This window comes from Scardinius erythrophthalmus (genome assembly GCF_964197995.2).
Source record: "Scardinius erythrophthalmus genome assembly, chromosome: 23".
NCBI lineage: Eukaryota > Metazoa > Chordata > Actinopteri > Cypriniformes > Leuciscidae > Scardinius > Scardinius erythrophthalmus.
In genome coordinates this window covers 29,517,657-29,540,469 of record NC_138243.1, presented here as the reverse complement: position 1 = coordinate 29,540,469, position 22,813 = coordinate 29,517,657, and the positions used below count along the sequence as shown (strand labels likewise).

Here is a 22,813-nt window from a genome sequence, read left to right as displayed (position 1 = left end):
TCAAAAAAAATATATAAGTACCTGCTGAAAATATAAATTTAAATAAAATATATAAAATGTATATATGTAGGCGTAAATTAAAAATGTAAATAATTAATCAATACAAAATGTTAATTTTATGGGCCTGATTTTTTTTTACAAGTATCTGCTAAAAATATATACATTTATATAAAATATATAAGATTAATATATGTACACGTAAAATAAAAATATATTTAGAAAAAATTAAACCATGTATTATAAATGTAAATTTTATGTGCCTGATTTTTTTTTACAAAGACTTCTAAATAAATATAAGTACCTGATAAAAGGTTAAATGAATATATGTACACATAAATGAAAAATTTAATTAAATATATTTAAAAAAATAAATGTCAATTGTATGGGCCTGATTTTTTTTTACAAGTACCTGCTAAAAATATATACATTTATATAAAATATATAAGATTAATATATGTACACGTAAAATAAAAATATATTTTGAAAAAATTAAACCATGTATTATAAATGTAAATTTTATGTGCCTGATTTTTTTTTACAAAGACTTCTAAATAAATATAAGTACCTGATAAAAGGTTAAATGAATATATGTACACATAAATGAAAAATTTAATTAAATATATTTTAAAAAATAAATGTCAATTGTATGTCCCTGCTTTTTACAAATACTAGTTTAGAGGAAACTTTGATTAAAAAATGTAAAGCTTTTCCTCAAATGATCCTACAAAACAATGCCTTGATTTTGGCTGCTATAGATCTATATCAGTTTTAAACACACCCAAGTACTAATTATTTCATTTCCATAAAGCTTTTGCGATTGCAAAACACATCTACAGGCATTCGCCGTTCACTGAACGAAAGCAATCCCAGCCGCTTTGCTAATTAACCTGTATATGTGTACACTATACTTTATCCATAATGTAATTGCATGCATAAAAGCATTTTCGCATGCATTATTGCTTGACTGCAGGGTGTGGAAGAGGTGGCCAGGCCTGATGGTTGTTCAGGAGACAGCATCAGAATGCAGGGTTCGTTGTCTCCGCTCTCCCCCTCTCCGCGCATACAACAGCTGTGATGATTTCATTTACATACTAATAACCAGCCAGGACTCCGGCAACCACCGAGTGTTTGACTTTTATTGTCACTTGTGTCTCCTGCAGTTTAGTGGGAATGGGGAAGCCACGCATCAGTAAATAAGCACGATGGAGAGGGGAACGCTGTCGGCTGGCACGGTCTTGAGAGATGCTCCATGCACGACGCTCCTCCAAAAATCTGGAGCTAATTCGGAAAAAAATGCACGAGGTCTGAAAGTGCACGAGGCATCTGGTTTTAGCCGATCCCGCTCTCCCATTGTAAAGCCTCTTTTTACAACTGTCTTGTGCCTGACACCCTGGAGACGCCCGTGGATCGGCCCGTCGGCAGGAGCACATGGCAGCCATTAGAGTAACTCAATACCACCAATGGCTGCCTCATATGAAACTTTGATCACTTAAATCCAGCTTAAAGAAGCAGGGGCCACTTTCAAACCCCATATCGCTTTTTTTTTCCGCCCGTCTTGGAATTTTAATTTGATCCCTTTCGGGTTATTCGGAGATCTTCGAACTCGAATTAGGCTTGTGTACATTTCTGACCGGGAGCCTCACTGAACTCGGCACAGAAGACAAAGTGGGGGTCTGAAATACGAGAACCGCTCCAATGTTTGGACTAGCCGGGATGCTTTCTGGAAAAAGAAGAAAAAAAAAAGAAAAAGAGAGAGAGAGCATGAAAGTGTGAGAGAGAGTATTTTCACTGGATTATTTTAACACACGTAACCTCGCGCTGTTAATTGAAAGCACACGGACTGGCCGAGCGCACGCTTTACATACAGCCTTTATTTTATGACTTTAACATGCAATAATGTTCCTACTGTGAAAGCTCACCTAAGTCTTTCTTCCGTCGTCTTGTGTAATCCCAGATTTATTTATACATTTAGCGCCCGGATACCTGCCAAGGCCCATAAAGCACGAGACACAAGTGAGTCTAAATGTCAGTTCCCAAATTTTACAGACAATTATTTTTTAAAAAAGGAAACACTTCAAACGATTCAATCACAAAAAGAAGCGGCGCGGCTCGCAGATACCGCAGGTATTGGGAGGATATATGAATATTAATGAACGCTGTTGCCAGTTAATGTCACTGGCAATTGAAGGAGAAAAGACGCGCACGAGAGAGAGAGAGAGAGAGAGAGAGAGAGAGAGAGAGAGAGAGAGAGAGAGAGAGAGAGAGACGAAAAAACAATGAGGACGGGAAATAAGAAGGAAACAAAAGGAGAGAGGAGCAGACGAGCGAATGGACAGACGAGAGGAGAGGCGTCTGGCAGCTCTATTAGTATTCATACGGCGTGCGGCTCTGGAGAGGATTAATGTACTCTGATGTGTAATATTCTGGCGAACAATTAATTTGCCTACAGTTTTGTCACGCTTGAAATTTAAGTGCTAGAACCGATCGATGGTCGCAGCTACTAATATGATTTCTGCAGGCCGCGTCTGCAGTCTCCGGTTTCATCATTTCTGTCCTCTCTCACATCTCCTGTGACATGCACCGGTGCAAGGACACGCGACGGCTTTTCTTTCACACACACACACACACATTTGCACGAAAATACTCGTGATCTCATGAGCAAAGGAGTGAACTATTTGAAAGCGACACTACTAGTTTAACCAGCAAAAATGTTCAGGAACAAGCTCTATTTTGACATGCATCCTAAAATATCATGTGGGAAAGTTCAATTCATTTTAGTGAATCAGTTTAGTTTGAACAGTTCATGATTCACTGACTCATTTGAGTCCATGTGGAGCAAAATAACTAACTAGCTGAAAAAAATAAATGATTAATCACTGAATAATGATTTAGAAAGATAACCCACTTGAATAGCATCAATGTAGTCTAAGAGCCTATAATTTGCAGAGATAATGTAGTCATTTACTCACCCTCATGTCTTTCCGAACCGGTTTGACTTTCTTTCTCCTGTCAAACACAGAAGAAGAAGAAGAAAAGTCAGTGGGATCCAAACAACATTTGGTTTAACGGACACAGAAATTAATACAGGTTTTGCTTACGGCTGCTTATAGGCTTCTAAGACTACATTGAAGCTATTTAAGCATTAAATAATTATTCAATGATTAATTATTTGTTTTAATCATGTATCTGGCAATAATGGTGGTGGAAATAGATAAATGTACTCTAAAAAACACATTGAATAGTCAAGAGTAACACACACCAACAGCTAGTTCATTGTTTTTAAATGAGTCATGTAAATCATAAACTGTTCAAACCGATTCATTACAATGAATTAAACTTTCCCATGTGATATTTCAGGATTGTGTTTGGTTATTGCATGTGTGTTAAAGCTGCAGGCACAGCTTGTTACAGCATTGCTGGTTAAACCAGTAGTTTTGCTACTTTTAAATGATTTAAACAGATTGTGTGCTTGAGTATTTTCATTATTGTTTTTGCTTTGAAAAATGAACCGTTGAAACACTGAATCACTAAAATAAATTGAACGGCTGGGATTTTCTTTCTCCTGTGAAACACAAAAGAAGAAGAAAATTCAATAGGGTCCAAAACAACAATTAGTTTGTTAGTTTAATGGAAAAAGAAAGTCATACAGGTTTTATTTACTGCTACTTATAGGCTCCCTGAAGCCATTTAAGTTAGTAGTCTTTTAAAATGATCATTCAGTGATTAATCGTTTATTTTTATCAGTATGTATCTGACATTTAGGATGGTGGCACGAAATAGACACTAAATTAAATTTCAAAACACATTTAATGGGCAAAAGTACAGCTATTGAATCATTTTCCTGCACAGGACTCGAATGAGTCATTATTTTAAACATGAAAAATAATAAAGTCATAGAGATTTGGAACGACATGAGGATGATTAAATGACAAATTTCATTTGAAACGATCCCACAAATATTGTACATCTTAGCAAGATATAAAATAGTTTCAAGTCGACATGCACACAAAAACAGCCGTGAATCAAACCGATTCACTAAAATGAATCAAATCCTGTGAAATAAGAAGAAAAGTCAGTGGGATCCAAACAATAAAGACAGTCATACAGGTTTGGACTGACATGAGGCTTAATAAACAATGACATGTTCATGATCTAAGCAAGCTATAGGCACGCACACACACACACAAACGGGTGGTTTTGTGTGACAACAGGGGGCGTAGGTGCTTGCTTTAAAACTATCCGCCCGACGGTGTGTCCAAAAGAGGAGAATCTGCCGGATTGTTTCATGCCGGTAACCCAAAACTCTCTCTCAGCGCGGAGAATCAAAGAATTCACATGTTCCCCTCCGCACTTCACTTCCCGATAACTTTCCTGATTTATGGGCGAGCAGCTGAGCGCAGCTGTGAGGTCTTTATTAAGTGCAAATCTTTATTGTGTGCGCTAAAGGCTGTAATCATATGTTTGTGACATTTTAAGAGCGGCATAATTAGTCTTCGGAGGCTCATAAAGGAATATATTCATTCTTAGCGCGCATTAACAACCTGCGTAAGATCGCTTATCGCATTAACAGCCTGCGTGAGATTGCTTATTGCTTTAAAAGGCCTGGGCATTAGATATGGACGGCGCTTTATGACACATTTCTTTCCCGTCGCATCCGTTTGCAGTATAGATTGCTGTGCATTTGAGGTTTATCTTGTTTTTTGGGGGGGTGAAAAGCTACTGCAAAAACCAGGAGCGAAAGAAAGATTATGGTGGTTAAATTTGCATGGCTGGATCTCTTAGGTAAACCTGATTAAACACATCCTTCACATCCCGTGAGATGATTTACACGAGGTTATGACATGGACGGCGAGTTTATCACGTAAAAGTTCTGAAACTCGAGAGGCTGATAATGTTTCACAGCAGCTCTAATGGAACTGAAACTCTCATTCATAAGAAATGCCTTGTGGGAAATCTCCTCACACCAGCCGTTCTTGGTGCAGAAGAGATGTTTGAAAGTGTTTAAAGTCAACATGAAACGGCATCTGTAACCCGTTTTACTTCTGAAATGTGTCATTTAGGCCTACAGAATATTCAACTGGGAATTTTTGTGTGGATTTTATCGTTTGGGATTTGGTTTGATGGTGAAAAGTGGGCGTTTTTATAAAAAAATGGCACTAGACGTGAACGCATATTTGCAGTCGATTTGGTAAAACTTTATTTCAGTGGTCCACTTTATACATTCTACTAACTAGAACTAACTTTGCAACTGGATGTCAACTAATGCCGGGTTTAGACTACATGATATCAGCTAATCGATTTTGGGTGAAATCGTGTCGTGGTGATTTGTAAAGGACAATGAGCGTCGAGGTGCAAGAATTAAAGGGTTAGTTCACCCAAAAGTGAAAATTCTGTCAGTAATTACTCTCCCTCATGTTGCTCCAACCCCGTAAGACTTTCGTTCATCTTCGGAACACACATTAAGATATTTTTGATTAAATCTGAGAGCTGTCTCACTTATTGAAACTTGCCGGCCCAGAAAGTTAGAAAAGACATCGTTAACTGACTACAGTGGCTCAACCTTAAGTTTATCAAGCGACGAGAATACTTTTTGTGTGAAAAACAAAACAAAAACGACTTTATTCAACTATTGATTTTCTTCTGTGTGCCTCTGAGTGAGTTCACGTAGTGTAACAGCGCAGCGCTTCTGGGTTGTACGTCTCAGAACGGAGGCTCACTATTGGCCAGCATCACACACATGACCAGCGCCGGCCAATAGTGAGCCGGAACCCAGAAGCGCTGCGCTGTTACACTACATGAACTCACTCAGAGAAACACAGAAGAAAATCAATAGTTGAATAAAGTCGTTATTTTTGTTTGTTTTTGCGCTCAAAAAGTATTCTCATCGCTTGATAAACTTAAGGTTGAGCCACTGTAGTCACTTGGACTATTTTAAACATTCTCTTTACTAACTTTCTGGGCCTTCTAATAACATAGAAGCCTTTGGAGGAGTGATCCAGCTCTCAGATTTAATCAAAAATATCTTAATTTGTGTTCTGAAGATGAACGAAAGTCTTACGGGGTTGGAACAACATGAGGGAGAGTAATTACTGACAGAATTATCATTTTTGGGTGAACTAACCCTTTAATCGTTTTATCTCATAGTAGTGTGTAACAGTGGATGATGACCGATGCCGCGTCCACTGTCGTTTTTCCTTTTTTATGCTTTTCCGATGACAAGACAGCCAGAATGAAACACGCCGCTTCAGAAACCATTGTTTGTTTACGCTCTTGATTCTAAAAGTCATTCTCTAGCTCCGCCTTCTCGATGATCTCATGCACGGCGAGTGATAACTGGTCGGGAAGCAACGTCACGACAACACGACAAGAGTTTAGGAGTCAAAATCACATAATCATGTAGTCTGAACCCGGCATAACTCTCAGTCGAGTATTAGTACTGTTAGTGTTAGTACAATAAGTTGACATGTAGTTGCAAAGTTACTTTTAGGCAGTAGAATGTCTGTTGTGGATCAAAATAAAGAGTTAGCAGATATTAAGTCTACTAATCCTCTATTGACTGCTAGTTGACATGTAGTTACCAATAGTTAGTTGAATGTCAGGACTATCGAAATCGTTAAAGGAACTAACATGTTTGAATGATTACAAAAACAAGCAATGTGCACAGATAATTCATTCACAGTAAGACCAGGAACATGAATTAATGGACCCATTATTATTTCAATATTTGATGTTGTTTATTTGTATATGCTTTAAGACAAAATTCATAAGTCGACACCATTGCTGAGTATTTTCTCCTTAAAACTGCAGTGAACCAAAGACAGTCTCAAAAACACGCTTTGAAATCGCTGGTGTTTCTGACGTCACAAACTACGTTGTAACCAATCAGATCAACGTGTGATCGTCAACCAGTGGATCTCTGAGCTGAGAGAGTGAGTGGAGGTGGGGCTCATTTGCATATTCATAGAACCATGCATACTAAATGAGGCAAAGGTTTCGAGTTACATTCAAGCTATTTTAAGGCATGGAAAAAACTTTTAAATGTGTCATTTTGGTGAGTTTTAAGGGATAAAATGATCGACTACGGCGGACTTTAAGCTTTGGGATTTTGCGTGGAAGGGTGTAGCGAGCTGAAGAGATGTAATGCATCCAACTTTCTAAAAACAGAAGATGTAAATGGACAGATGTCCATCCATCCACAGGGACCATCTGTGTCCCAAACAGTTTGTCCTAATCATCACCGTGACCCTCAGCGTGAAAGACAAAACCTCAAACTGACACGAGAGATCATGGTCAAGTACTGAAGTGCCATTATAGCGGCTCTACATGTACCATTAGCGCAAGACACAATAATAGGCTTTAAAAGACACTAGACTGCTGCAATTTGTGCTGAATTTAAAAGCCACAAGCCTCCGTCTTAAACAAATCGAATTTATGTGGCATTTTTGGGCTTGGGCATTGCACAGAAGCGGGTAATCCGCAGCGCTTCTTGGCACGGCGCTCGCACACACAGCTGACTGGCGTGTAAGACTGCCTCAAATTGGAGCAATTGAGCTCAAGCTAAAGCAATTACATCCTTTGTGTTCTCCACGGGGGACGTGACTAAACTGAGCTCGTGATGAACCGGGAGGCCAAGACCGCTTCAGTAACCAACAAGTAACTGAAGATAGAGCTCCAAATTATCCACATACATTACCTAAGTACAGTGACTAGAGATGCACTGATACAGACATTTCGGTTAGCTTTTAGCAAATCATTTGAGACGAATTCTGGAACTCATTTGGGGAATTAGTCATTAAAAAAACTTTCACAATCAAATCAATGTGGGTATTAATGTACAAAAGCTGATTTTGTAATTTTATATTTTATAATTTAAACTTTGTAAATCTGTAAAATATATAGAAAAAATATAGGAAAAAAAATGCATTATTGTGAAATATTATTACAATTTAAAATAACTGTTTTCTTTGTGAATTTGTTGTCAAATGTAATTTATTCCTGTGATGAAAGTTTCATTACTCCAGTCTTCAGTGTCACATGATCCTTCAGAAATCACTCTAATATGATGATTTGATACCGAGTTACTATCAATGCTGGAAACAGTTGTGCTACTTAATTTTTTTTTAATGATAATAAAATCTGTGATACTTTTTTCAGGATTCACTGATGAATAAAAAGTTAAAAAGAACAGCATTTATTCAAAATAAAAGTATTAATTCTTTAAAATAAAAAAAAATAAAAAACTGACCCCAAACTTCATCAAAGAATCCTGAAAAACAAACTTTCGTCAAGAATTTGCTTCAGAACACACATTTTATAATTTCATAGTTTAAAGATCATATTAAATTCGCAAGGCAGCCTTTTAGGAAATGACTAAATTGTATTTTATTTAAAACACACACACACACACACACACACACACACACACACACACACACACACACACACACACACACACACACACACACACACACACACACACACACACACACACACACACACACAAAATAGCACATATTTTACTTTTATTAAAAGAAAATGAAAACACTAAAACTTTTCAAGAATCTGCATCAAAATTCAAAACATACACTTTATAATCTTAATTTTTATAATTGAATTTTTACAATTTATATTAAGCCAGATTTTGGGGAAATTAATAATTTGTTATCTTATTTCTAAAAATATATATATTTTTAAAGTAAAGTTTCGTTTGGTTAAAGGACTCAAGGCGTAATGGGGAAAAAAAAATATTGTAGCCGCCCACATTAAACTGCAAATTTAAGTGCAAGTGGAAAAATAAGAAGAAAAACATGTAATTACAAAAAAAAAAGATGTGTGTGTGTGTGTGTGTCAATGTGACAAATTATGAGAGAACATTTTTATTGAAAATGACATTAATTCTGCTCATGTTTCAAGAACGTTGTTCACACTTTGGTCAAGAATTTACATCAAAAAATGTATTTTATCATTTTATTAAGTTAGCCTAATATTAAGTTCCCCTGCCAGCTTTTTGGGAAATTAATAAATTGCATTTTATTTCTTAAAACATATTTCAGCCACATCTAGGACATTTTTAGGCACTCATAAGTCATTATCATTGTCATTAATATTCATGATGTTTTTTGTCTCTGTGTGAGTCTGTTTTCACAACATTTCATGTCAAAACATGATTGAATAACTTGTGAGGAAAAAGAGCTCTGCTATCAGCTTTCAATATCGGCCAAAACATATGATATTGGTGATTTATCTTGTGTCCCCTGCTCACACTCTATTGCAGTACAGCAGCGCAAACACAACAAACAAGCGCACACACAACCTCACAGAAGCTCCTCACCTCAGCGGCGCTGTAATTGCCCCGGCGAGGGGCAGTAAATAAAGATTTCAGAGGGGGATAGAGGGTGTTGTCAGGACTGCGGGCCGCTGGGACGTCTCTCCGCCTCTCTGGTTCACTGCATGCTGGACGAGATCCAGACGCCATTGCGTAAGGCAGCAAGACGTGATGTAAATGTATCTGTAACAGACAAACTTTATTTATACACAAAGCACTCGCACGACTCATTTATATAAATGGCATGTGAAACTACACTGCAAAAAATGTGTTTCTTCCCAAGTATTTTTGTCTTGTTCTCCAGTACAAATATATCTTAAATCAAGATGCATTTACTTGAGAAGCAAAGACTGAAGATATTAAGTCGTTTACGCTTAATCTACCAAAGGGGTCTGAAAATTAAACTTAATTCAAAGGGGAAACGAGTATATTTTTCTGACCATATTTTCTTGTTCAAGACTTAATATCTTGAGTCATTTTGCTTCTCAAGTAAATGCATCTTGATTTAAGAATGTTAAGATACTGGAAAACAAGGCAAAAACACTGAGTAGGATATTAATTTTCTTTTTTTTTGCAGAGTCAAAGACAGAAAATCTGGTTGATATTTCATCTTTTACTGTTTGCTGAAGGGCTGGTTTTTTTTCCCTCTAAATTTGTCATGCGGGAGCAAACGGTTTAACACATTAGAGGAGAGAGTCAATTGAGTCTTTTGTGAGCCATCTGGAAATACCCGACTCAACAAAGCTTCGGCTCTGGTGCCGTATATCAATGAGAGAGACACAGTTTCAGCTCCGCCACGGGCAAAAGACATCTCAAATTATCAGCAAAATGGAGGATTTAAAGACACATGAATCATTTTAGTGCATGTTTAAAATACATAAATACACTAAAGCAGTTTGTGCTACTAAACCGTCTTTGACATGCAGATACCAGGCAGGAACAAAATAAGCTCAACTGCTTTTAAAACGCTTTCTGAGGGAAATATGTTATTGCTCAGAAGACGCTCTTTTAACGGAGTAATGTCTCAGGGAATTTCGTTTGGAGAAATAAACAGACACAAATGAGTCGTACAGTGTCAGTACAAAGCTATAAAATTAATGTAGATGGCATTTTAGAAACAATTGAGTTCATATAAAGCGCAACAGTCTGGTTCTGGAAGTAAAAAACTCCTTTCATTTTCTCGGTTGAGATATTGATTTTTAGCGCTAACTTACAAACCTTTAAAGACAGCCTTATTGTGAGCTACGAGGTTGTTAATCAATATTTGCTTCTGTTGAAGACGTCAGCCTGTGTTATTTGAACCTAGTTTTAAAATAATCATGTTTAACAGCGGAATACATGGTGAAAAACTACATTACCCATGATGCAGTACAGAAGATTCAACCAATCAAGAGTCACTACAAGCAAAACGCCTAAAGGAGCTCTTTAGCTCCGCCCACTCCCATGAAGCACAGTAAATTACACTCTCAAAATACTTTACATATTTTTCAATTAACTTAAAATAGATTGTTTTTATTTAATCAACTTTTTTAAACGAGTAGTTTTATCTTTTCCCATCGTTTTTAATCTGATTATGGTGTTCACAATGCTTCTTTTCCCACTTATACCCTTGTATTTTTACAACTTTTTTTATTCAAATCAAAGTTTGTAGTGTTATGATTGGTTCATGGCTTATATATAATGCTTCAACAAATACTTTTTTTTTTAATCCCTATGGGAGAAATTAATGGGAAAAAATACTTCCAGAACCAACACTGCTGAAAAAAAAAAAAAAAAAGGGCACTAATGCACTCCATCGAGGATTGATTGATCTTGGCAAATCTCAGCGCAGTTTAAGATCTCTTCTGAAGATCTCATGTGAATTACATATTAATAAACAGGGAAATAATGATGCATAATTCATATATAAATTAATATACATTTCCACCAACTATCACTTTCGAACCGCATCTCTTCCTCCAGAGCGAGTCTATTATCAGAGTAAAGGTCAGGCGAGTAATTTAGATCATGGTCTCTTCTAATCAGTTAATGGGATTGTCTGGCCAGTGTATAAGCATCAAGACTCTGTAAACATCTCAGGGCAGCTTGTTTGCAACCCGCACAATGACCAAAGTCAGAAGGGCCTCGGGTCACAGAGATGTGCTCCTCGGGCGACCCCGGCGGTCTCGCTCGTTCTCTGCGAGATGATGGAGGACGCGTGTCGTGTCGCCTGAAGCTCATTCTTGATTATGGAGCACGGTTGCGCCATAAACCTGCATTTATTTCACTTCAAATCCAGTTTGCACAAGCTTAAAGGGGTCAAATCATAAGAATCATGAGGAGTTTTAGAGATAAAAAAAGCTGTTCTATGAAAACATACTCTAACTTTCAGAACTCAAATGCAGTCCAAAAAGACAAGTGTGAATTCGAATTGAATTTGAACACAAATGAAGTTGAATTGGAAGTTGAACCAGAATGACTGGAGGTGAAACTGATTCTGATTGAATTACAAGTCAAACTGTGTCGCAATTCAGAGGCTGCATCATTCGAAAGGCCGGTTGAGTAACGAAGGCCGTCCCAATCCGAAAGCTCCTTCAAATGTGGCTTCGAAATGAATCCTTTATTTCTTGTAAAATGAAGGATACAACAGATGCATCCTTCGTGGCCTAAAATATCCCAGAATTCATTGCGACACAGTGAACAGGATTTTTTTAAAGAGAGAAATTGGTGTATTACACTTTTAAATGCAAGTATTGGGTTTCAGCATACTATATAATATCTAATGATACAAATATAAAAAAAAAAAAAAAAAAAAAAACTTTAAAGCGGTTCAAATGTTATAAGATGCAATTTTATATGGTTTATACTATTTATTATGTACATCGATAGACCAGGGTGAACGTAATTAGACCGGTTGTGAACCCTGTTTTGTTTTCAGACAGTTGAATATAAGCTAGGCGACGAGAGCAATCCTCCGTAGGCTCGACCGCCCCGTTTGACAACGCTCGGGTCGACCTTTGTGACCTTTAAAGTCTGCGTCCTTCTCCTTGCATCGTTTAATTCCGAGGATCATAGAGAAGGTGGAAAAAGGCTGTGAAAACCCAAAATTATGGTTTTTAGTCTATAAAATGTTACTAACTTAAGTGGCCTGCTGGGGAAAAAATGCAATAATAAGAAATTCATGATAGGAGCCCTTTAAATATTCATCTAAAACACTCGTTTCCCTTTTGTTGTTTTCTTTTAAACTCAACCCTCTGCCTATATACAACGAGAAGACAAAACCATATGGTTTGATGAAAAGTTTTGTAGAATGTGCACGGACCCTCGAGAGAGAGTATGCGTGTGCTTTATGGCTCTGTCTCATGATTACAATGTGAGGTATAATTGCAAACACATGTGAGCCATTTCCATTCGCTGCGATGAAATCATTGCATGAAAAAGGGCGAGAGAGAGAGAGAGAGAGAGGGCGAGAGAGCAGACAGCTCCCCCCAACATTCCTTCGTTCCCTCTCCGCAGCATCTTGAGAGGTCGGAGGTCACCGTGAGGAGATCAATGCGATCAGACACAGGAGTATTGTTTCAAAAAGCAGGAGACATGAGAGGCTGCCTGCAACAGGAATCCCTTCGGATCAAAAGGCCGGCGAGAAAGTTGACGGAATTCCTCGGATCCACCATCTTGACTTCCTAAGCAATCAGGCATTTTACAGGAACCATTTGGCTATGATCAATTCGCTGGCCCGCCGTTGCCTCCCATACACCCTTTGAAACGGGATTAAATGCTCTAAATAGGTCTTCGCTTCTCAAAAGCCGAACGAGCGGAAAAGTGCTTTTAATCTTGTGAAACTCTATACGGTCCATTTGAGGCAAATCTGCAGACAGAAGAGGTTAAAGTCGGTTTAAAAAGCTAATCATCTTCAGCGCTATATTGCTACTGACTAGTGCCTGACCAGTTAGGTTGGTGCAGATGCATCCCATTTCAACACAGGAGAACCAGCATATCTATAAATTGGTGTATAGCTAATAAAAGCTTTCAAATGCACGTTATTCATTTGAAAACGGCTTGAAATTGAGTGGAGAGAAAAAAATCTTTAAGAATTTCAGTGTGTGTTCATATCTGCTTTTATATAGATCCTTAAGTATTCACCTAGTAAAATAACCCAACTATTAAGTATGAAAAGTGTTATTTCTGCACCACTAGAATCACCAAACAAACAAACAGCTTTCCTGAACACACACTCGCACGTCATTGGTCAGTCAAACACAAAGCCCCGCCCCCAAACTTGCACCACTGGTTGAGCAGCTGTTGCTGTCTTGAGCTGGGTGAACATGACTAGGGTTGGGAATCGAAAATCAATTACTATTTTGTAATCGGATACTAAGGTCAGGAATCGAAAAATTATTATGAAATAAAAAAAAATATTTCTCTTATCTAATGCTTTGTCCTTTGCATTTTAATATGACTTTAAACCAATCAAGAGAAGGAATACCCATGCACCGTTTTCTGTCCTGCACACTCACCCAAAGCGCTCACACAGAAAGTGATTTTATTGTGATTTTAAATCATTCAAGCGCCAGAAGACTCGCATCCAAAACGACATGCGCACAGAAAGCCGCCTCTAATACTGCATACTGTGCGAACGGACAAATACACACAAAATTATGTCAAAATACCATCATAAAAACAGCTGGGTTTGTCTTAAGTTTGTCTTAACGTAAACAGTTGACAAAGAAAACACGTGTAACAGTACATTGGATCCGTGCAGCTCTTAAAGTGACAGCAGCCTAATATTCCTGCTCTCTATAATAACACTAATCAAACAACAAAAGACTAAGAGAAAATTCACTTGCTGTTCTTGACTGAATAACTTTTGTAACTATTTTGGTAATGTATATTTTATTTATAAAGTGTAGTGTTATTTTACATTTGATTACAGTTTCTGTCTCTAAATAAATGAAAATCTTAAAACACTGTTTATTTAAATTGTATATTTGTTCAGTTGTATTTATTTGTCTGATTGCTAATTTGTTTATTTGTTCTTTTTTAATTACTGAGTGTTTACTTGTCTTTAATAATGCTTGAAATTTAGTTGTTTTTGCTATGGTATTTTTAAACTATAGGCAAAAGGTCCTTGTGTATTTTTGTTCATGGTATTCAGCAAATGAAATGTTTTGCAATAAGACTTGTGAAGGATATCTAAGTTTTTATTTTTTACCTTATTAGAATCGAAAGTAGGAATCAATAATAATCGGAATCGATAAGCAGAGTCAGAATCGTTACAATTCAAATGATACCCAACCCTAAACATTACAGATCCACAGTTTCTCACACATTTCAGGGAAAACAAAGCTGGAATTAATTAAACCGGGTGCACATTGTGTGATTTTGGCAAGATTGTGCCATCTGAGACAAATTTCAGGAATTTTGAGATTTTTTCCTCATAAAGGAGCAAAGTCTTGGATTCCTTAGTATGACATTTAATTATTTGCCGTTTGTGATGAATCCTCTGAGTTTGGGGTTGTAATTCTGTTAATGGGTTAACAAGTTAATGGGTTTCATTTCCATCATCATGAAGTCAATGTCTTTTTTTTAATGGGTTTTTAGTTAAACGGCTGAAATAAGGTGAACACAAGCTCAAGATATTTTTACGTTTTATTCTACAGCATAAAATACATCAGTAGCACCCTTGTGATTTTTTAAAGCTTTTACTTGTCCTAAGAAAGGAGGTTGCTAACAAGTGCCTAAATTGGAATAAAGAGGTTGACGAAAACATTAAAGGGGTGGTATAATGCCCTTTTCACAAGATGTAAAATAAGTCTCTGATGTCCCCAGAGTGTGTATGTGAAGTTTTAGCTCAAAATACCCCACAGATATTTTTATATAGCATGTTAAAATTGTCACTTTTTGAGGTTGAGCAAAAACGCACCGTTTTTGTGTCTGTCCCTTTAAATGCAAATGAGCTGCTGCTCCCGGCACAGGGGGCGGAGCTTCAACAGCTCATGTCCTTTTACCTCACACAGACATGCACTGAAAACTTCAAAAACTTTTAGCCTTTTATGTTCAAACCGGAGTCAGACAATGATGGAGAGACTCTAGAAGAAGTGACAACGTGTAGAAGCAACAGGACATTTCTGAATGGTTAGTTGATGAATTTATGTAGATAATGTCATTATCTTCTAGTCATTGATTAGCATATTCTGTCATGATAATCTATAAATCGTGTTCAGGGGGCGGGGTTTATGCAAATTCTAGGGTTGGTGATGTCACTAACCCGGGAGGAATGTCGTGTAGTCTCTACCAGGCGTTTGTTGTAGTCGTTAAAAAGTGATTTCTATAAAAGCAAATATCTCCCTTTGCTTTGAACTTTGAGCTTCGTAACTTTGCAGATGTTGTTTATGCTCAAACAGCAACATTACACACTAACTAAAGTTAGAAAAGTCAAATCATAATCAACCAGCCCTTTAAACATCATCACACCGAACAGGTAAACTCACACACTCACAGCCTCATTTACGCTCCTGCAAACTATTCTAACTCAAACTTTCAGGGAAAATGTGTTTAAACGGACCCTGAAAGAGTTGTTGAAGTCATGGGACAGTGGTGTAGTTCACTTATAGCCAACGTTTAGATTTTTAAGGCTTCAAAAGATTATCATGATGAACCAATCGTGTTAGAATCACTTTTGTTGTGTGGTTTTTGAGGGAAACAAGGTGATTCGACTTTCATGTTGACCAACAAAAATGTAATTTCTGCAGCGTTTTATATTGTTATTTAGTGTTTCTTTCACATTGTACTATCAAAATTCATATTAAAGATTAGTGTATTTTTAAGATCTACACTAAAGTTCAACAGTGTCAGTATGATTTTTTTAATGTTTCTGAAAGAAGCCTCTTATGCTCACCAAATACAGTAAAAACAGAAATATTATTACCATTTAAAAGAACTGTTTTCTATGTGAATATATGTTAAAATGTAATTTATTCCTGTGATCAAAGCTGAGTTTTCAGCATCATTACTCCAGTCTTCAGTGTCACATGATCCTTTAGAAATCATTCTGATATGATGATTTGATGCTCAAGAAACATTTATTATATTATCATCAATCCTGAAAACTCATATTTTTGTGGAAACTGACAAAAATTTTTTCCAGGATTCTTTGATGAATAGAAGGTTTGATGATTAGAAAGCATTTTATTTTTGAAATATCAATCATATTGACCCCAAACTTTTGAACGGTAGTGTATATTTGTACAACGAGACGTAAAAAAGACGTACAGCCTGTCTTGGTTTTACCCAGGATCTTACTGAGCTCATATTGTACAATCTGACAAACAACAACCATAAAAGACAGAAAAAATTATCTCGGTGTGTGCCGGGTTTAAAATATAGTTCGCTCTGCATATTAAGCTGGGAGATAGGAGAGTATTTCAACCTTAAAAAATGACACCCATCACCTTTACGCACTAATGTTTTAAATCTATTCCTGTGTGTATTTATTCAGAGGGTTTCCCTGCGGCTCTACATCTCAGCACTGACCGCGCTCATCACTCACTTTCACGTTTTTCGCTTCTCTCTGGGCGAGTTTAACCTCGTTCTGCTGATCCTGTCGGTGTTCTTCCTCTCTTGCTTCCGCAGTGCTATTGATCCGAGTCTTCACCGATTGAGAGCACAAACTCAGAGCTTAAGTGTATGGAGGTAGACCCTCTTTAACAGAGACACTTATCTTCCCCTCCTCACGTCTCCCTTTAACGTGCCTTTCAGTTTCAGATGAGTCCTCGCCTCAGGTCAGATCTCCTGGAATGTCATTAAAGGGAATATTTTCAGGTTATTTGCTACTTAAAGGGGTGGTTGATTATGATTTCACTTTTCTAACTTTAGTTAGTGTGTAATGTTGCTGTTTGATCATAAACAACATCTGCAAAGTCACAACGCTCAAAGTTCAAAGCAAAGGGAGATATTTGCTTTTACAGAAATTGTTTTTTAAGGACTACAACAAACGGCTGGTAGAGACTACACAACATTCCTCCCGGGTTAGTGACATCACCGACCCTAAAATGTACATAAACCCCGCCCCCTGAACACGATTTATAGATTATCATGACAGAATATGCTAATGACTAGAAGATAACTACACATCAGCTGCATAAATTCATCAACTAACCATTCAGAAATGTCCTGTTGCTTCTACATGTTGTCTCTTCTTTTTGAGTCTCTCCATCATTGTCTGACTCCGGTTTGAACGTAAAAGGCTAAAAGTTTTAGAAATTTACAGTGCATGTGTGTGTGAGTGCAAGCTGTTGTAGCTCCGCCCCCTGTGCCGGGAGCAGCAGCTCATTTGCATTTAAAGGGACAGACACAAAACGGTGCGTTTTTGCTCACCCTCATTAAGTGACAATTTTAACATGCTGTATAAAAATATCTGTGGGGTATTTTGAGCTAAAACTTCACATACACACTCTGGGGACATCACAGACTTATTTTACATCTTGTGAAAAGGGCATTATATCACCCCTTTAAAAGAACAGTTCATCCTTACAATAAAACAATTATGCCATCATTTACTCACCCTCATGTTGTTCCAAACCTGTAAGAACACAAAAGTAGACAATCGCCAAAAAGGACCAAAAACAGAATAAAAGTGTTGAGAAACATACCGATATTTATCTTCTCTTCTCCTGAAGGTCTCAAATCTTACGATCACATTCAGATTCAAAAGAGGCGTTTTGACACATTACATCCTGTTGATGCCAAAACAAATATGAGATATGGAAAATGAGATGCAGAAAGAGGATAATTTCAGTGAATAACAACCTACATCTTGGTTTGTTTGTTACACAAAACTAATATAGCACACAAGTCGTCTACTTTTATCGTGTAACTTGCATATCCTATTCTATAATGGCTAAAATAGCAACATTGCATAAAAAATTAAGACTTTTATTCATAGATTGGGCAACACAGTCTCATTACAATTCATAACTACTTTAGATTTTGACATACTGTTGGTGAATTTGCATTTATTTGTACAATCTCATTCTCATGTCCTTTTCCTATGAATCACACCATACGAATTTCGAAATTTGTGAAATACATTGTCTCGTGAGATCAGGCTGAGATTGTGTCTTGAATACGAATAAACTAAGCATGAAGTTATACATGGCAAATCGAGTGTCTTCCTACTAAACGCATCATACGAATTCATACGAAATTGCAACTTCGGGAATAAAAAACATACATTTTCTTGTGAGATCAGGTTGAGATTGTGTCTTGAATATAAACGTAGAAGTTTATGTTTATTTATTTTTGTATCAATCAGTCAGTCTGACCCAGGATCTGTGTAACACAAAAACTACCCAAACATTGGGTTGTTATGTCTGACCCAGGATCTGTGTAACACAAAACCTACCCAAACATTGGGTTGTTATGTCTGACCCAGGATCTGTGTAACACAAAAACTACCCAAACATTGGGTTGTTATGTCTGACCCAGGATCTGTGTAACACAAAAACTACCCAAACATTGGGTTGTTACGTCTGACCCAGGATCTGTGTAACACAAAAACTACCCAAACATTGGGTTGTTACGTCTGACCCAGGATCTGTGTAACACAAAAACTACCCAAACATTGGGTTGTTACGTCAAACTACCCAAACATTGGGTTGTTACGTCTGATCCAGTATCTGTGTAACACAAAAACTACCCAAACACTGAAAAAATAACCCAAAAAATTGACCCAAAAGGTTCAACTCAGGATTTGGGAAGAAAAAATAACCCAAGATTTTTTAGAGTGAACACACTCAACTAATTCATATGAATTTCTACAACCTAATTCGTTCAACCAATCACATTCTACGATTTGTAAAAAATTGCGTAAATACATTTTCTCGTGAGATCAGGTTGAAATTGTGTCTATAAACATAGAAGTTTATGCTTATATTTTTAAAATATTACAAATAGTAAATTTTCCAACCAATCACATTCTATGATTTGTAAAAAATTGCATAAATACTTTTTCTCGTGAGATCAGGTTGAGACTGTATCTTGAATACAAATAAACTAAGCGTGAAGTTATACATGACAAATCATGTATTTTCTTACTTAACACATACGAAAATTTAAACTTATTAAGAAACATACTAGGGCTGTCAAATTGAAATTTGAATTTTTTATATTTGTCGAATTTAAAATAAAAATCAGAATTTTAGGTGAACCCGATGATGATGTAAGAGTCGTTGCTTGTCAATGTTTTTCTTATCCTTTCCAGTTGAACTCACTAGATGCGGCACTGCCGCTTTCCTCATTCAAAACATTGCAGAAAAAATAGAGAATCTCAATGCGGAGAAGATTTTGGTTACGTCATAACCTAGTCGTTCACACAGGTCGCATTTTCTGTGCTGCTTTTCCATTGTTTTCTATGTAAACATGCGCTAGACGGACATCTTTGACCATTGCACTCGCGTCTCGCACAAGAGAATTGCAATTTATGAAATTATATTTAACGCACTTTTTTAAAGTCATGTTATTTCATTGATTTAAAATAAACAATTTAATGCGGTGAATTAATATTCGTGTGGCCTCAGGAGACGAGCCAAAAGCTTTTTCCACTAAACGGAAATTATGCCTTTTAAATTCAAAAGTAATTGGAATATTAGTAATATTTAAGTAAAAAGTTTTGACAGCCCTAATACGTACATTTTCTCGTGAGATCAGGCTGAGACTGTGTCTTGAATATAAGCGTAGAAACTCATACTTAGTTTTATCACAAATCCTACATTTTCCTAACAACATTTTTGCATCTTTCATATTAGATTGTGTCTTGAATATAAACATCTATTTTGCTTTAAATCTGCCAGTGCAAGTCAGACAAAATACACTTTTAATTAGAGTCGCTAATTAAAAAGTAATTTTTGCATGTATTCACAGTGTTGTGTTTCACAAAAAGTGATGGCATACAAGTCGGAATGACATAATGACATCATTTTTGGGTGCACTTTTCCTTTATTGTGTCATGCTTTCAGTTGCATCAACCTCTACATCAAAACAACAGGAAATGTGTTTCCAGTCACGCACTTACACATGAAAACCCAACCAAACATCTTAACTTCCTAACTTCCTTCAGCTAAAGCATGACAGGGAATTTTCTACAGATGGTGAGGAAACGAGATCGGCCGTTGGAGAAGGTTTGCGTCGAGCGTCCAGGCGGAGTGTTAGCACAGCGATAGTGCTGAAAAACACAGATATCACGTTTGCTTCTTCAGGAAAGAGCCATTCCTCCCAGCAAAAGCCTGATAGAAACCCAAAATAGTCCGTCAGCGGCGATCATCGGCCTACACCCATCAAGCCTCAAGTCACATTTCTCCGATTGTATTTCAGGATCACCCTCTCATGCTGTTCTTATCCGCCCCATTACTCTTTCCTGCCTTTAATAAAACAGACACAATAGTAATCTTAGAGAAACACATTCCCTGTCATGGTGACAGCCACACAACCTCCCCTCTTTTCCTGCGAGTCTCTGGCCCTCTTTTGACAGCTACCTTTCAATACCGTAATCGCGGGGTAAGTAGCAATTTTCATTCAGCGCCACTATTCACGGGCCACGCTAATGAAAGCCAGTACCTTGTAGGAACGGTTTCAAATAGGCTGATAGACAAGTCCTCTCCATTCTATTATGGAGACAGGCTCTTATCAGCGCGCCACAGTAATGCTCTTCCAAACCATTTGTCACCAGATTTACTCTCTTTACCCATCGCCGAACCCCAATCAGAATTCAATCCATCCCCCTCGCACTTTCGCCCCGCACCTCATCTCCGACAGAAACCTTCGAACACTTCAGAGCCGATTCGACTTCAATTTAGAGGCGCCGCCGTACCACGAGTGTTTCGTGAAAATCTACAGTATCAAGAGACAAAGACGCATGGATAATCTCACCCCCCCCGTCTGAGTTTTTATTACAAATCATACATTTTCCCAGTTAACACATTGTTTGAATGTTCAACTGCAACTTTGGAAAAAAATAAAAAATAATATATATATATATATATATATATATATATATATATATATATATATATATATATATATATATATATATTTATTTATATTTATTTCATTGTTCGATTGTTCAACTGCAACTTTGAAAAAAAAAAAAGAATAATAATTATATATTTATATATATATATATATATATATTTTTTTTTTAAATCAAAGTTGCAATTGAACAATCGAATAATGTGAAAAAATATTTTTTTGCAAAAAAATGATAAAAAAAACAAAGAAATAATATATATGTTTTTCAGATTTTTTTCAAAGTTGCAATTGAACAATCGAACAAAGGCAATATATATATATATATTTTTTTTTTCAAAGTTGCAATTTCATACAAAATTCATAAAATGCATGAATTTGGAGACAGTCTATGTAATATATGTGAGTAACATATATATATATATATATATATATATATATATATAAAATATAAGTTCATGTATGTTTTCTATATATACATATATATATAAAATATAAGTTCATGTATGTTTTCTATATATATATATATATATATATATATATATATATATAAAATATAAGTTCATGTATGTTTTCCTACCAATCACCTCGCACGAAATTGCAACTTTGGATCAGGTTGGGATTGTGTCTTAAATATAAATGGATTTGGTCTATTTTGCAGGTTTTGTCATCTCAAACAGAAACAGTCGATTCAACTTCAATTTAGAGGCGTGTTGTGAGAGTTTTGTGAAAATCAACTGTATCAAAAGACAGATAATACAACCCCCTGTCTTCCTTTTTTAGGATAGTCCATTTTAGACATTCTACTAACTATAAGTAACTTTGCAACTACATGTGAAATTAATTTGAATTTTAAATGTATTTTGCAGATTTTGTCAATTTGAACAGAAACAGAGGCAGTTCGACCTCAATTCAGAGGCGCACCATCAGGCCACAGTATTGAGCATTTCGTGAAAAGCAACTGTATCTAAAGACAAAGACGAGCGGATAATCCAACCTCCCGGAAAAACACTGGCCGGATTGAGTGTGTGTGTGTGTGTGTGTGTGTTGGCAGCCTATTTGAGAAGCGGCTCATGCCAGCGCTGAAGACACAGTCTGCCGAGCGCAGGGATGAGCGCTGAATGAAAAGGAGGAATACCTCAGAGACCCGGGGTGACCGAGAGGTGTCTCTAATATCTGATGTCTTTATTTCCAGCAGCACAATGCCGCCCGGCGCGGGAATGAATAAGCAAAAATGGCAGATCCAGTGGGAAGCGGTCGTGTCTCCAGACGGCGAGGGGGGGGGAGGGGGACGTTGTGTGTGTTGTGTGTGTTATCAGCGCTCGCACTTCCTCGTCCCCGCGTCCGGTGGCAGGGGCCAGTCAGAGGCCAGTGTCTGAGGCCATTGTGTTGTCACGGAGGAAGCCCGGCCCTTCACGCCTTCCCCAAAACCCTGTGCATTTCCTGTGACAAATTTATCATTTTACCACAAAAAGCACGACAAAATTC

At 37.0% G+C, this 22,813-nt stretch overlaps 1 protein-coding gene across 3 annotated transcripts in view; it reads right to left on the bottom strand.

The window, feature by feature from the left end:
- LOC308683673 (uncharacterized protein) overlaps positions 1 to 22,813 on the bottom strand; it is a 45,827-nt gene that overhangs the window by 2,709 nt on the left and 20,305 nt on the right. Inside the window, exons 4-7 of one of the 3 annotated variants that reach the window (XM_081354257.1) lie at positions 9,332 to 9,508; positions 2,970 to 3,006; positions 1,920 to 1,983; positions 505 to 1,720 (exon numbers count right to left, since the gene is read on the bottom strand). In XM_081354257.1, the coding sequence (XP_081210383.1) occupies positions 1,961 to 1,983; positions 2,970 to 3,006; positions 9,332 to 9,508 (237 nt within the window). In that variant the 3' untranslated portion in view covers positions 505 to 1,720; positions 1,920 to 1,960. Of the gene's footprint in view, positions 1 to 504; positions 1,721 to 1,919; positions 1,984 to 2,969; positions 3,007 to 9,331; positions 9,509 to 16,818; positions 17,096 to 17,955; positions 18,040 to 22,813 lie in introns of those variants that run through there. The other 2 variants (XM_081354256.1, XR_014029280.1) reach the window with 2 other exon arrangements.